General features: G+C 48.5%; 1 protein-coding gene across 1 annotated transcript in view; it reads right to left on the bottom strand.

The window, feature by feature from the left end:
• Positions 1-1,767: 1,767 nt before the first annotated feature.
• Positions 1,768-16,338, bottom strand: part of LOC119972545 (cytochrome P450 7A1-like) — a 72,908-nt gene continuing 58,337 nt past the window's right edge. Inside the window, exons 4-6 of the mRNA XM_038809417.1 lie at positions 10,239-10,369; positions 6,696-6,874; positions 1,768-3,613 (exon numbers count right to left, since the gene is read on the bottom strand). Of these exons, the coding sequence (XP_038665345.1) occupies positions 3,320-3,613; positions 6,696-6,874; positions 10,239-10,369 (604 nt within the window). The 3' untranslated portion in view covers positions 1,768-3,319. The remainder of the gene's footprint in view (positions 3,614-6,695; positions 6,875-10,238; positions 10,370-16,338) is intronic.

Genomic DNA, 16,338 nt, shown 5'->3' with positions numbered 1-16,338 from the left:
GAGAAGTATTAAAGGGGACGTGAAGAAATACCTTTTCATCCAGAGGATGGTGGGCATCTGGAATTCACTGCTTAAGTTGGCAGTTGAAGCTGAAATGCTCAACTCATTTAAAAGGTACCTCAATCTGCATCTGAAGTGTTGCAACCTGCAAGGCTATGGATCAGGTGCTAGAAAGTGGGATTAAAATGGGCGGCTAGTTTATTTTTTCTCCTTCTTGGCTGGTGCAGACATGATGGGCTGAACGGCCTCTTTCTGCACTGTAACATTTCTATGGTTCTATAGTGAGATAGCTAACAGTGCCAATTCGTATTAAATTAACTTCTGAATTATGCTGTCCAAGAACTGAAGGGTCGAAGGAGGCAAGTGGGCAGTGAAGACTGAGGGAATACAGAGGTAATAATATGCCTCAATTTTAAGAGGAGGTGAAAGTAGTTACAAGCACCAGAGAAGTATACAGAACAGTTAGTGGACAAGTTAGAAAAGAAAATAGTGGGTATGATTCAGATGGATTTTCAAACCACACCTGATCACATAACACTCAGGAAACTGTTGGAAGGATAGAATTAAAGCATGGATTCAACATGATTGTAGTCACATAGCTAGGGAGATGGCATAGGGCAGTTATCGGGATATGGGTTTTAAGGGCAGCATGGTGGCACAGTGGTTAGCATTGTTGCCTCATGGCACCGAGGTCCCAGGTTCGATCCCGGCTCTGGGTCACTGTCCGTGTGGCGTTTGCACATTCTCCCTGTGTTTGCGTGGGTTTCGCCCCCATATCCCAAAGATGTGCAGGATAGGTGAATTGGCCATGCTAAATTGCCCCTTAATTGGAAAAAATTAATTGGGTACTCTAAATTTATTTTTTATAAAAATGATCTGGATTTAAGAATTATGGGGACAATATTCAAGCGTTCTGATGGTAGAAAAATTGAGAGTGTGACAAATTGTGACAAAGACTGTACAAAAATAGGGGCAGCATAGGTGTTGCAGTAGCTAGCACTGTTGCTTCATGGCGCCGAGGACCCGGGTTCGATCCAGGCCCCGGGTCACTGTCTGTGTGGAGTTTGCACATTCGCCCCATGTCTGCGTGGGTCTCACCACCACAACCCAAAGATGGGCAGGGTAGGTAGATTGGCCAAGTTAAATTGCCTCTTAATTGGAAACAAGAATTGGGCACTTTAAATACATTTTAAAAAAGACATAGAAACGCCCTGGTAAGATGGGCAGAAAATGACAGATGTGGTTGAATATAGAAACATGTGAAATAATGCAAGCAACATTAAGGAAGATTTTTAAATAGTGGGGTAGATTCTCCATTATCCCCTGCCGGTGTCGAGATTCCCGATCGGGAGGAGAATGGGGGTTGCCCAAAAATGTGATTGGAGCCAGACGTAAAACCCATTGTTATGCTCTGATCCCCAGCTGGCAGCAGCATCGCGCTACCCTCCCTGCGTCAGTGGAAACATGTAAATCAATGTTAAGCATGCACATGCATGCAATTGACAGACTTAAAGCCGGAGTACCCGCTCCCCCCACCCTCCAAACCGCCTTCCACGTGTTGCTCCAACCCCCTCATCAGGAAATTTTCTGGCGGGCTTTGGTGCAAAGATGGCCAAGCGCAACCCTGGCACCGTGGGGCCAAGGTGGGTCAGGGCATTGGTGAAGTGCCACTCTGCTGCTGCCAGGCTGCAGACGGGGCCTGGTAGGACTCTGGGGATTGGATCCCCCCATCAGACCTCTCCCCCCCCCCCCCATCAAAGACCCCTACCAGACACCCTTCTCCCCATCAGTCACCCCTGCCTGAAAGCTGAAGAACAGTCCAGGCAGTACAGTGAAAAATCACTGCATTTTCACTCAACCTTTCCTTACATATGCTGTCTCAGACAAAATTCTTTAAAACAGCAGCTGTTACAAGTGTCAGAGGCTTCCTCAGAAACCCAAAGTCTTCTGTCCTCGACATCTTTGTCAATCTCCACCTATTGCTCGCCCCCTATCCAGCCCTACCGCTCCACGCTCCCCCACTACAGTATAAATCTGACCGCATTTCCAGTTCTCACTAGCACGGATTAGTCAGGGGCGGTCAGCATGGATTTATTCAGGAAACATTGCAATTGATGAACTTGATTGAAACTTTTGAGCATGTAACAAGTAGGGTCAGTGAAGGCGGTTTGGTTGATGTCGTCTATATTGATTTCAGCAAGGCTTTGTCATGGTCCCACATAGCAGACTGTCAGAGAAATAAATGCCCATGGGATTCAAAGAAGAGTGGCAAATTGGATCCAAAATCGGTTTAGTGGTCAGAAGCAAGTGGTAATGGTTGCTGTGGATTTTGTGACCAGAAAGCTGTTTCCATTGGAGTTCAGTACTACGCCCCTTGTTTTTCAAGGCATATATCAATGATTTAGACTTAATTGTAGGGGCCATAATTAAAACATTTGTGTATAATATGGAAATTAGTTATGCGGTTGGTAGATAGGAAGAAAGCTGTAGACTGCAGGAACATATCAGTGGACTGATCAGATGAGCAAAAAAGTGACAAATAGAATTCAATCTGTAGAAGTGTAAACTATTGTATTTGGAAGGGCAAACAAAGCAAGAGAATACCCATTAACTGGTAGGATACTGAGGAATGTAGAGAAACAAAGGAATCTTTAAGTGCATGGTCACAGATCCCTGAAGGTAGCAGGACTGGTAGATGAGATAGTGAAGAAAGCATATGGAATGCTTATGTCAGAACGGTATAAAATCTTAGGCCACAGATAGAGTACTGCATACAGCTCTGATTGCCAGAGAGGTACAGAAGACATTTCGAAGCATATTACCAAGAATTAAAACTTTATGCTAAGAGGAAAAATTGTATAGGCTGAAGAAAGATTTAATTGAGGTGTATAAAATTATCAGAGCTCTAGATAGAATAAGTAGGAAGGACCTATTTCTCTTAGCAGAGAGGTCAATAACCAAGGTGCATAGCTTTAAAGTAATTGGAAGAAGGGTGAGAAGGGAACTGAGGAAAATGTTTTCATCCAGAGGGTGGTGAGAGTTGGGAACTCATTGCTGAAAGTATGCTAGAGGCAGAACTCCTCATCGCATTTTAAAAATACTGGGATCTAAACTTATTGTGCCATAACCTGCAGGACGACAAACTAAGAGTTGAAAACTGGGGCAATTCTAGATATCTCTTCTCCATCCTCCTTCTGTGCCTTAAATTTTCTTTATTTCTATGTATTACTTTTCATTTGGGCTTCAACGGGGAGACATTGATTTTCTATACTTTGCATTTTACCAAATTTCAACTTCCTGTGAAATCATTATGCCATCATTATTTCATCCGGTAGCGAAATAAAACATCATGAGATGGCTGCAGAATTCCAAATCCAGCCCTTGAGTTATCAAGAGCTGGAGTAGGTGCTGTGGCATCAAGCAGTTCCATGTCATAATAACAGAGCAGTAAAGCCAAGCACTGTTTGATCTCATTGATTGCAAAAAAACGACCAGGACACATACTGACTCCAGAACCAAAAGGCATGAGATAGTACTTAAGCTTTCTACCATTTTTGTAGAATGTAGTCTTTTCTTTTCCATTTTCATCCAAAAATCTGTTGTACTTAAATTCCTGAATGGTAAAGAATGATACTTTATTTTAATGCATTTACTAAACTATCACATGAAAAATATTTTGAATACTTTAAAGAATGACAAATCCTCTTGGTATACCTATGTTTTGTGGAGAACATGGGCGGGATTCTCTGACATGGGCGGAGAATCGCCGGAGAGCGGCGTGAATCCTGCCCCCGCCAGCTGCCGAATTCTCCGGCGCTGGAGATTTGGCGGGGGCGGGAATCGCGCCGCGCCAGTCGGCGGGCCCCCCCAGTGATTCTCTGGCCCGTGATGGGCTGAAGTCCCGCCCATTCTATGCAGGTCCCGCCGGCATAAATTGGAGTTGGTCCCTTACCGGCGGGACCTGGCGGCGCGGGCGGGCGGGCTCTGGGGTCCGGGGGGGGGGGGGGGGGGGGGCACGGGTCGATCTAGCACCAAAGACAACAAATGCTAACTGAGCCCAGTTAACCTTGCAATTCCTTCTCCCTAACACCAGAGAACTTCTGTCAAAATTAGGTGTGCTCTGTCCCACAGACCAGTCAAGTAACAGCCTGACATAATCTTTCTTTTAATTGTTTTTTTTTTCAATTAAGGGGCAATTTAGCGTGACCAATCCACCTACCCTGCACATCTTTGGATTGTAGGGATAAGACCCACACAGACACTAAGAGAACTGTAAACTCCACACAGACAGTGACCCGGGGCCGGGATCGAACTTGGGTCCTTGGCGCCGTGCAGCAGCAGTGCAAACCACTGCGCCACCATGACGCCTGATATAATTTTTCTCCAGAATCATCTTTCAATCAATGTCTCGCACGCCTCATTCAACATTCCTGGGACCTCTATACCCACTTCATTCACCATCAGCACACATAGCTATAATCTACACCATGCACAAGATGCATTGCAATAACTCACCAAGCTTACTTTGACAATATTTCCAAGTCTCTTGAACTCTTTAATTAAAAATATGAGCGGCAATATAATGGGAATACCATCATCTCGAAACCCTCCTCCAAATCACATATCATACCAACAAGTAAATATATTGGGTGGGATTCTCTGTTTATGAGACTAAGAGTTGACGCCAACGCAGAATTCATGGACATTCATGACAGCACAACTGGCGCCACACCTGGACCGATTCTGCTACTGTTGGTAGCACAGTGATTAGCACTGTTGCTTCACAGCACCAGAGACCCGGATTCGATTCCCGCCTTGGGTCACTGTCTGTGCGGAGTCTGCATGTTTTTCCCCTATCTGCATGGGTTTCCTCCAAGTGCTCCGGTTTCCTCCCACAAATCCCGAAGGACGTGCTTATTAGGTGAATTGGACATTATGAATACTCCCTCAGTGTACCCGAACAGGCAACAGAGTGTGGCGACTAGGGGATTTTCATAGCACCTTCATTGCAGAGTTAATGTAAGCCTACTTGTGACAATAATAAAGATTATTATTAAAAGGCTAGAACCGGTGCCACGTGGAACACAATTGATTCCAATGAAAAACGGTGCGGGATTCGCCGGGTCCGTGATTGACACTCGAGAGGTTGACAAGCTGCAGCCGCTCATACACATTACAATTCCCACACACATTCATCTCAGCCAACAAGATAGCACTGGTTGTGCTGGAGTGCATCCATACAGCTGATGGGCCGGCTGGGGCCAGAGAGCACCTAAAAGGGGGGGCACCCATACAACCCGTGTTCACAGTGGGCTGTTCACGGCATGTGCAGTTGCATGGCTGCCTTGATGGCTGCAGCAATGGTGTTCAGTGCCCGTCCACCCCAACCCCACAGCCCACCTCCTGGCCATATCCCTCGTAAACCCCCCCCCCCCCCCCCCCCCCCGGCAGCCTGGCCAGAAGCACAACTGTCAGTAGACTATGGTGATGTTCGGCATTTTCTGTACCCCCTCTCTCTCCCTCAGCAGCCACAACGCCGGTTTCACAATTTTTAAAAGCACAAGTGAACTGCGCAATCGGGAACTCAGCTCATCGGAGGCGGAGAATTGCAGAGGCCCCGGAGAATACCGGGTCGGCCCCCGAATGACATGTAAACGGTGTTTACTGTATGTGCATTCCAGAACGCATTGCCGCTGCTGTCGAGGTGATGGAGAATTGCAATTTGCCGTCATTTTGGCATTGGAACCTATTCTCCACCCAATCGCCTTTCCTGATTTCAGCGTCGGCCAATGGAGAATCCCGCCCATTATCTTCTCTTCATTGTGGCTGGATGGAAATCTTAATATTCCGTACCAATCCCTAACTTGAGACCATCATCATCACGAGGATATGGTGGTTCAAGGTGATGCCCTCCCTGCTACCTCAGGGTAATTAGGAATTCAGGATTGAGAGGTTATAACTATCAAGAAAGGCTGCACATAATGGGCTCTTTTCTCTAGAAAATGGAAGACCAAGATTGGGGTCTTTAAAATTATGAAAGGGTTTGATAGGTTAGATGCTTCCAGTTGTGAGAGCGTCCAAAACTAGGGGCCATAATTCTATAGATCCATAGAACCCATTGAATTCCTACAATGCAGAACTACTCCAAGATTCATATTCTAACCATTCTCTGTGTAAAGGAGTTTCTTCTGAATTCATTATTGTATTTATTGGCAACTGTCTTACATTTGATTACAATACTGTGATTAGCACTGCTGCCCGGGTTCAATTCTAGCCTTGGGTGATTGTGTGGAGTTTGCACGCTATCCCTATGCCTGCATGGGTTTCTTCCAGGTGCTCCGGTTTCCTCCCACGGTCCACAGATGTGAAAGTTAGGTGGATTGGCCATGCTAAATTGCCCCTTAATGTCCAAAAGGTTAGGTGGGGGTAGGGTGGGGGCATGGACCTGGATAGGGTGCTCGTTCAGAGGGTCAGCACAGACGCGATGGCCCGAATGGCCACCTACTATACTTTAGGGATTCTATGATTCGATGAAGACAGGGAGATTTGTAAAAGTCTCAGAAACAGTTCTCAAAAGATGAAATTAAAATCCATGATTATACTTAAGAGTATGTTTTTGAATGTAGTATAGTACTCAGGATTCCTAAACTTTTCACACTAAAATTCAATATGCATAATTTTGATATTTTACCTACCAAGGGATCCTCATAAATCTCTGGATCCAAATGTAGTTGTTGAGGATATAAACCAATTTGGTCTCCTTTCCGTACGGCCAGCTTTGTACCCGTATCCAGAGTTAGTACAAAGTTCTCGGTGGCAACACGCAGCATGATTGATGCACTGGATAAGCGCAGACTTTCATTTATTAGGCTACCTGTTCAATTTTTTCAGAAGATTGTTTAGTAGAGATTCAAAAAAACATTGCATAAAACAAAGCCACAAATTGTTTCTCCAAAGAATTATGTCAAGAAATATTACAAGGCTGAAAAATGTGCAAGTTTATTTCTGAAATTAGCTACAACGATAAAGATGATAGATAATGGATAGTCAAATCTAGATCAGTAGTTCAACAAAATGGGCAGAATCTAGTGAAGTTCCCTGTAACAGAAAACAGGGCATTTAATTGTGTGGGAGGTAAAATGTTAGCCTCTTGATGGCGGGACGAAAGTTGGGAAGCAAATGGCAGCAGATTATAGGTGCATCATGGTTCCCGATGGCAAACAGCGGGACCCAATTTTTTATGCAATATCAGGTCATGTATGCACATTTAAATACATGGTCGCTCGATCAAACTGTCCCTCTGCAATTAAGTTGGCAGTAAATGACGAACAGGCACCTTCCAATTCATGCTGGTCAAAGGTGGCCTGCAGCAGGCGAGGTTGTCTGCCTGGTGGATTTGGGGTGGGTATGATCTGCTGTTCCTGTATGGGAAACTTTGTTAGACCATAAGACCATCTAGTTAGACCAGAGAAGAGGAGGCTGAGCTGATGCATTGAGTCTGGCCAGGGGAGGTCAGGGTATGACTGTTCAAGAGAGGGAAGTTGGAATCAACTCCAGGGATCCAATTGTGGAAGGTGTGCAGGGAGTGGCAGCAGTTCTAGTTCAAAATCTTCCCCTCAAACAGGCAGAATTATAGAACATAGAACATAGAACATAGAACAGTACAGCACAGAACAGGCCCTTCGGCCCTCGATGTTGTGCCGAGCAATGATCACCCTACTTAAACCCACGTAACCCGTATACCCGTAACCCAACAATCCCCCCATTAACCTTACACTACGGGCAATTTAGCATGGCCAATCCACCTAACCCGCACATCTTTGGACTGTGGGAGGAAACCGGAGCACCCGGAGGAAACCCACGCACACACGGGGAGGACGTGCAGACTCCACACAGACAGTGACCCAGCCGGGAATCGAACCTGGGACCACTGGAGCTGTGAAGCATTGATGCTAACCACCATGCTACCGTGAGGCCCCTTATATACTGCTGGCTTGCAGGGAGTGGATGCCAGCACCCTGGCCTTCGACTCCCTGAAGTAACGGTGGGGTCCTGTCCACCCCCGCTGCACAGCTGGTTGGGTCGCTTGACTGCAAAATGATTGTATGGTCAGTATTCCGCATCCAAGTGGAGGCCTCACTTACTTCCAATCCAACTGTTGAAACACCCGTCGCTGCAACAAGATTCCGCCCAAAGCTTCTCATAACATTGTAAGCTACAACTAATTAAGCGATCTTATGAATGTCACTGGAAGCACAAGATTGATTTGCTGCATTAAACATCTTCTCTGCTGACACTAAACTATGTGGCACAATAAGTTTCAAAGGGTCATTGATAGATTGGCAAATGGAGTTTAATGTGAGGTAAGTGTAAGATCATCCATTTTGGATCTAAAAAAGGTTGCTCTGGATATTTTCAAAATTGTGAAAAGCTAGAAAGGTTTTGGGGCCCAAGCACAGAAATTGCTAGTTGTCAGGTACTAAAAATAATTAAGAAGTTGTCCTTTACTTCGAAGGCTAGAATGCAAATGATTGGAAGTTATTTTCCAGCTACACAGAGCTCTATTTAGACCCCACCTAGAACTTCATGTTCAGTTCTGGGCATAACACCTTACAGTTGGGGAATCATGGAATCCCTGCAGGGCAGAGTGAGGCCATTCGGCCTATTGAATCTGTACCAACCCTCTGAAAGAGCCAACCCCCCCCTCCCCCTCCCAACTTCCCTAGCACCGTAACCACCTAAGCTACACATCTTTGGACACTAAGGGACAATTTTATCATGGCCAGTCCACATACCTGCACATCTTTGGCCAGTGGGAGGAAACCAGAGTTCCCGGAGGAAATCCACACAGACACGGGGACAAAGTGCAAACTCCACACAGTCACCCAAGGCCAGAATTCAATCCCAGTCCCTGGCACTGTGAAACAGCAGTGCTAACCACTGTGCCATTCATCGGAATGATGCAAGGGTTAAATTATGAGGACTAGTTGCATTGGCTAGGCATGTATTGCCTTGAATGTAGAAGATTAAGAAGTGATCTAAATGAGGCGTTTAGGATAATCAAAAGAGTTTATAGGGTAGACTGATAATTCTCCCTGTGGAAGATTTCAGAACAAGAGGGTCATAATCTTAAAGTTAGAGCTAGGCAGTGAAGGATTGATGTCAGAAAACACTTCTTCACAGAAAAGGTAATGGAAATCTAGAACTCTCTTCTTTAAAAAGCTCTTGAGGCCAGGTCAATACTGAACCTAATGTTCAGGGTTAACGAACCATGGCAAGTAGATGGGAGATGAGGGGCGGGATTCACCAAAACGGCAGCTAAGTGTTAACGCCGGTGTAAACACCAGAGCGTTTCAAGCCAGCGTCAATGGGCCCCTTGGCCCAGAGATTCATTTACCTGAAGGGGGCCAGCAGGGCGGCGGAGTGCTCGGCGCAGCTCCGGCTGCTGATACGGGGCTCTGCACTTCCAGCCACGGGACCTCGCATGCTCGCGGCGGCCCCGTGCAACATGGCGGACCCACACAGCAAGCCGGCCCCGACAATATAGGCCCACTTGAGATCATGTGCGCCTGCCGATCTGTGGCCCCCAATCGTTACCCTGGCCGTCCTGGAGGACCCCCCCCCCCCCCCCTGGTGACGGATCCCCCCGCACCAGGGTGCTGGCAGCCACTCCAAGTGCCCACCGGGTAGAACCATGTTAGAACCACGTTGACGGGAACTCGGCCAGCTGCCAGCAGAGACTCGCCACGGGGCCTCTTTATTTGGCCCCCGACCGGCGCCGCGTCGACCTCGCTCGCGCGATTGGTGGCGATTCTCCGGCCCACGGAGAATCATGGGAAGGCGTCGGACCCGATTGCAGGTCTGATGCCCCAATCTCCGCCCACGCACCGAGCGCGATTTCGGCGCGGAGGCTCGGAGAATCCCGGGCAAGATACCCATTAGTCATAATCTAGTTAAACAGTGAAACAGGCTGAAAGGGGTTGAATAGCCTAACTCATTCCTATATAGTGAAAAGTTTATTAAAGCTAATTTGTATAGCTGGTTTAGCAATAAAATTAAGTGCTTGTTATGTTAATAACGGCGAAATAAATAAAACCTGTTGTCAAAAGCCCAGGCCACTTATCTGATTATACTAGGTTCTGTCTGCTCTAATACCTTGTGAGTCTTATTATTTCACATTATGTGCATTACTATTTCAAAGATATACATTAGAATGACAGATGTGATCGTGTTCTTACCCATCGCTCTCATGCTATCTAATTGCTCTCTGGTGAAGATAATCGGATTATTCATGTCTCCAGGTTTCTGATTTGTCACAAGAAGCAAATCTTCAATTTCATTTTTCACTGCTTTCAATGCTTCTGGAGACCTGCAGTTTATGTAAACCCAGATAAATGATGGTGTGAATAATATGTCACAGATAACATGCATGATAGTTTTCCATCCAGTTATTAAAAATCTTGGGTGGGATTCTCTAATAATGGGGCTATGGCCCCACGCCGGCGTGAAAACCGGCGGCAATGATTGCGGCATCAATGGCCCCCAAAAGTGAGGAATTCTCCTCTTTCTAGGGGGCTAGGTTGCCGTTGGGATCGTCCCCGCAGCTCCAACCGGCGCAGAACGGCCCACGCGAGTCCGCGCATGCATGGAACGGCCGGCGTATTTCCGCACATGCACGGGGGTTCTCTTCTCCGTGCTGGTTCCTGGGCAATATGGCGGAGTCCTACAGGGGCCCGGCGCAGAATAAAGTAGGCCCCCACGGAACCAGCCCGCCGCTGATCGGTAGGTCCCGATCGCGGGCCAGGCCACTGTGGCCCCCCCCCCCCCCTGGATCCCCCTGCAGTCCCTCCAGGAAAAGCTACGCACACTCACCTTCCAGGTCCCGCCGTGTGCGAGGTGAGTAATTCCACACCGGCGGGACTCGGCCAAATTCGTCGGCCACTCGGCACATCGGGGCCTGGAGAATTTCCAGGGGGGAGGCCGCTGTCAACGGGCCCCAACCGGTGTAGCGGCGATCCCGCGGGTGCCCGAAAAACGGCGGAGGAAAATGGGGAAGCGGGCCTCGGGGCACGATTCCCGTGGCCCCCCGGGAATTCTCTGACCCGGCGCGGGCCGGAGAATCCCGGCCCTTAGCTCAGCGTGCATTTCTTGTCACCGAAATGCAGCGGTCCCAAAATTTGCTGGAAAAATAATGACGTGTTAATGACACATCACATTATTAATGTGCAAATTATCTGCCTTTTATGGCTCCACCCCTGCCATGATGGGGCCATAAAATTTCGCCCTTAAAGGATTACAAGTTTTTTTGGAAGGTCTCATTTTTTTCTTTACAGTATCGGTGTTAGCGTTTAAATTCAGAAGGGCCACACAGAAGGTGGTGCAGTGGTTAGCACTAGAGCCTCACTCTGCCGAGGACCCAGGTTCGATGCCAGCCCCAGGTCACAGTCCATGGGGAGATTGCACATTCTCCCTGTGTCTGCATTGGTCTCCACAAGACCATAAGACATAGCAGAATTAGGCGACTCGGCCCATAGAGTCTGTTCCGCCATTCAATCATGGTTGATATTTTTCTCATCCCCATTCTCTTGCCTTATCCCCATAACCCTGATCCCCTTATTTTTTTTTTATAAATGTTTTTATTCTCCATTTTCGAATTTTCCTCCAAAATTTACACCTCATCCACAAACAGTAAACGGTAACAAATACAAAATCAATCCCCTTGACAATAACAACGATCCCATCCTCCCACCACCCCAAACAATGGCCCACCTGTCAATACATGCATCCAATAAAACAAACCCTCCCACGGTGGAAACAAAAAGCAAAGGAGAAAAAGAAAAAAGGAGTCCGGGACCGCTCATAGTCACCATTGAGCCCACTCCCCCCCCCCCCCCCCCCCCCCCACACACACACACTCAACGCCGTCCAACCTCTGAAAGAGTGCCGTACATGATACCCAAGAGTTGTAAACCCCCCCACTCCTTCCCAACTCCTCCCGTACACTACCTCTTGTAAAACTCCTTCCCCCACCCTCGGTTCCTTCCCCTCCAACGTTCGACCCCGGCTAGACCATTCGGACCCTGTTCTGCCAGGCTCCGATGGCCGCAGCCCCTCCCCCCACCTCACTTCCGTTCACTGGCTGGCATAAACCGACCAGCGTGGAGGCAACCGCCCAGGTCCCTTTCCCCCTTGCCCGGTCCCAGGAAAGCCCAAAAATCCCCCTTTTAGCGCACAAACCCCGCATATCCACCTACGTCCCAAAGAGCCCTCACTTTGAGTGAAAGTCCCATCACTTCCCTTGTCCAAATATATACAACATTGGCTCCTGTAGCCCATACACATGCACGCAGTGAAACAAACAAACAAAAAAAAAGAAACTACGGTCATGAGGTTACATCGGCACATGGCCATTTCTCAATTTCTCAGTTTGCCACACTCCTTCTGCCTTCGCAAACTCCTCCGCTGCCTCCGCCGTTCCAAAATAAAAGTCCTTGAGCTTGTAAGTCACCCTCAGCTTCGCTGGATATACAATGCCGCACTGCACCTTGCTAATGTACAGTGCCCTCTTCACCCGGTTGAAAGCAGCACGCCTCCTTGCAAGCTCCACCGTAAAGTCCTGGTATACACGTATACCAGCTCCAGCCCACTGCACCACCCGCTTCTGCTTGGCCCAGCACAGGACCTTCTCCTTCACACTGTACCTACGGAAGCACAGAGTCACTACCCTTGGCGGCTCACTCGCCTTTGGTACAGGCCTCCACGACCGATGAGCCCGATCCAGTTCATATCGGGAGGAGACCTCCCCCTCCCCCAATAGTTCCGCCAGCATCGCAGCAAAATACTCAGTCGGTCTCGGCCCTTCAACTCCTTCGGGCAGCCCCACAATCCTCAAATTCTGTCGCCTGGACCTGTTTTCCAGGTCTTCCATTTTACCTCGCAGATCCATATTAATCTCCATCACCTTCCGCATCTCCTCCCCCATCGAGGTAAGTTGGTCACCGTGCTGCGATAATGTCTCCTCCACTTCCTTCAGCTCCTCCCCTTGCTCCCGTACCTCCACCACTGCACTCGCCACCGCCGTCGTCACCAGGGAAATCGCCTCCTCCACCAGCACACTCAAAACCTCCCTCATCTCCTTCCTCATTGGCTCGATGTATTTTGTAAACTGCCTTTCGAATTCCGCAGCCATCACCTTAGTTATTTCTTCAGCCATAAGCAATGCAGCCTCCCCTGATTCTCCAGCCTCCATTTTCCTTGGTGACCCCGCGGTGACCTTTCCACTCCCTGACGAACTTTCAGCTATTTTCACAGCCGTTTTCTTACTGGGCCTCGACATATCCCTTCCCTTTACCTTCTCCTGGCCTTCACCACCTTCGCTGCCCCTAGGACCGGGCGTCAATCCCCCACAATGCCGTTCCCGAACAGGAGCCCTACAACGCGCGGCTGCCTCCCGCCCGCCGTCACCGGAAGTCAGCCGTCACCGCTTCTTCAATGGCCTTGGTGAGATCTTTTCATAGTTGTTCCCTCTGCTGCTAGAATTCAGCTTTCATAAAGGCCCTCAAGTCAGCTTGAGGCCTTTAAGCTCGCCCTTCCCCCGCCTGCATGCTGGAAGAGGCTTTTGTCTCTGCTGTAGCTTCAGCCAAATCTTTCACTGTTTCTGCAGGTCTGGTAACCAAGAAACATTCCTGGGGGAAAGTACTCCTCCAACATTCACCTACACCTTTTCATCAAAATTCCACCCGTATTGCTTAGAAAAGAGCTCTTTTCTGTAACCTTGGGCAGGAGCTGCCTTGTGTGTGACCACTTATTCCATGGTGCACACCGGAAATCAACCTGATCCCCTTATTAATCAATAACCTATCTATCTCTGTCTTAAAGATTCAGTGATTTGGCCTCCACAGCCTTCTGCGGCAAAGAGTTCCACAGATTCACCACCCTCTGGCTGAAGAAATTCCTCCTCATCCCTGTTCCTTTAGTCTGAGATTGTGTCCTATGGTTCTAGTTTTTCCTACAAATGGAAACATCCTCTCCACGTCCACTCTATCCAGGCCTCGCAGTATCCTGTGAGTTTCAATAAGATCCCCCCTCATCCTTCTAAACTCTGAGTGGAATACAAGCTCCACACTGAGGGGCGGAGGTCTAACAGTGGGGCTCATTAAAACTGATCGATAAAAGCTAGCCAGGAAGGGAACCGGCATCTTCAGATGGTCCCGGCTGGGACTAGTTGTACTCCCCACTGCTTTGCGGCTTTGCTTTGGCTTGTTGAATAAATGTTCCTTTTTTAATCCTTCTTGGGACTCCTGTTATTGTAATACTGGCGATGAGGAAACACTGAACTATAGACGACAGTTCTGGACATCCAGACCACGGCTGAAACTCGCGACAGAGGAGCATCGTCAAAACAGATTTTAAAATGCCGCTCTTTGGGAGGCTTGATGCTTTTGACGAGAGTATAGAAGACTCAGTTGAGTGTGCTCAGCGAATGCATTACTTTTGTAGGGAGAACACCACTATACAGGATGACCGGCAGGAGGTGATACTACTGACTGCCTGTGGGACCCCTACCTTTGGCGTCATAAAAAGCGTGACTTATCCTGCGGCCTCAGATTCCAAAACAATTGACGAACTGGTGACACTTGTACTGGACCATTACAACTTCAAATCACTGCGAATTGTCCAAAGGTACAAGGTCTATATGGCCAGTAGAACCCGGGGGAGACAGTCACAGAACGTTTGGCACACCTGCGCAATCTGTCTGAGAAATGTGATTTTGGGCCATCCCTTGCGGAGATGCTGAGATATCGCATTGTGTGTGGAATAAACAACATGACCACCCAATGTAAGTTGCTGGCTGAGCCATTTTGGACATGGAAAGAGCCAGTGAAAATGAGAAGAGAGTCCAGGAGCTCCAGGGCTCACAAGAGATAGAGTTGAATAGCAGGTGTCCCCCATTTAGGCCAACAATGCCCTCTAAGCATAGAGCCTCTGGGACCCAGCCACTGCCCGAGCAACGTCGAGGCCAGACTGGTCGGTCGATGTCCTCTACAGCCCAGCGAGACGTCTCCCCTGAACACCAGGAGGACAATCCACCTAGAGCCAGGGCTTTACACCTGACACGCACAGCCCAACGAGGATGAGTACATGCAGCTAAACTGAATCCCAGCACCAGAATAGCCCCCAACAAAGTCAACCGCAGGTCAATGGCCACCCGCGTGAAATGGAAATTGACACTGGGGCTGCTGTCTTGGCCATAGGATGGCAGACATACCAGAAGATCCGGACAAAAATCCAGCACCTGGACCTGAGGGACGCTGTGGAGTGTTTGGCAACATTGACAAGACTGTGGTTGAGGGGTCGAGAGCAAAGTGACATGGATCGAAGGTTAAATGGCGACTTACGATAGAAAGCAGGTAAAATCTCTTCACACAAATGATTGTGAGCTTATGGAATGCACTACTAGAGTTTCTGGTTCCAGTAGAGACGATGGAAAACCCTGGGTGGGATTCTCCATCGGGCGACGCTGGAATCGTGAAATGTGATTGGGCGCAGAATCGGTTGACACCAAAATCGCGGCGGGCGCCAGGCGCACAGCAGAATGTCATGCTCCAGACATTGCCTCGACAGCGGCAAGAATGTGTTCTATTCCTCATGTACAGTAAAGGCCGTTCGCATATCATTAACAGACCTGACCCGGTATTCTCCGGGGCCCCCACAATGCTTCGCCTCCGCCGGGGGGAATTACCAACCGTGAGTTTCACTTGTGGTTTTAAAAACGCCATGGCCGACAAGGAGAGAGAGGAGGTAGAACATGCAGAGGTGTGACCATTTGCTGCCAGTCCTGCCACTGGCAGGGCTGGCTGGGGGAGGGTGGGAACGTCTGCCAGGCCGAGGGTGGCAGCGGGAGGTGACCAGGGGATGGGCCGTGGGGTCAGGATGACCCTCCCCATGGGAGCGGGCTTCCTGGCACACTCTGCTATTGCCAGGGCCTGAAAGGCAGCCATCTTGCTGCGCTCCCAACTGACTGCCTTCCGTGGCCCGTGATTATACAGAGTGCCACTGGCCGTATGCACTTGAGTGCTGAATCTGTGTGCATTAGAGTGTTAAAGTGAGAGTTTGGTGACTGAGGGAGTTAGGTTAGGAGGGAGTAAGGTGCTCCTTTCATTTCATTTCCTACGTTTCCTCAAAGAGCGTGAAGGGAGCCAGGAGTTTACTGAGAGTGCAGCTGACTGGGAGTAGAGTTCGGAGGGCGGAGTTCCAGTTGGTTCACAGGCCAGCTACATTCTATAAGGTAAGAGTTGTTCGTTTTTGTTTTTTTTTTTCATTTTAATTTTTTTGTGT

This window comes from Scyliorhinus canicula, chromosome 10 (genome assembly GCF_902713615.1).
Source record: "Scyliorhinus canicula chromosome 10, sScyCan1.1, whole genome shotgun sequence".
Lineage (NCBI taxonomy): Eukaryota > Metazoa > Chordata > Chondrichthyes > Carcharhiniformes > Scyliorhinidae > Scyliorhinus > Scyliorhinus canicula.
Note: the sequence above shows the minus strand (reverse complement) of the source record. Positions and strands in the feature narration are given on the sequence as shown.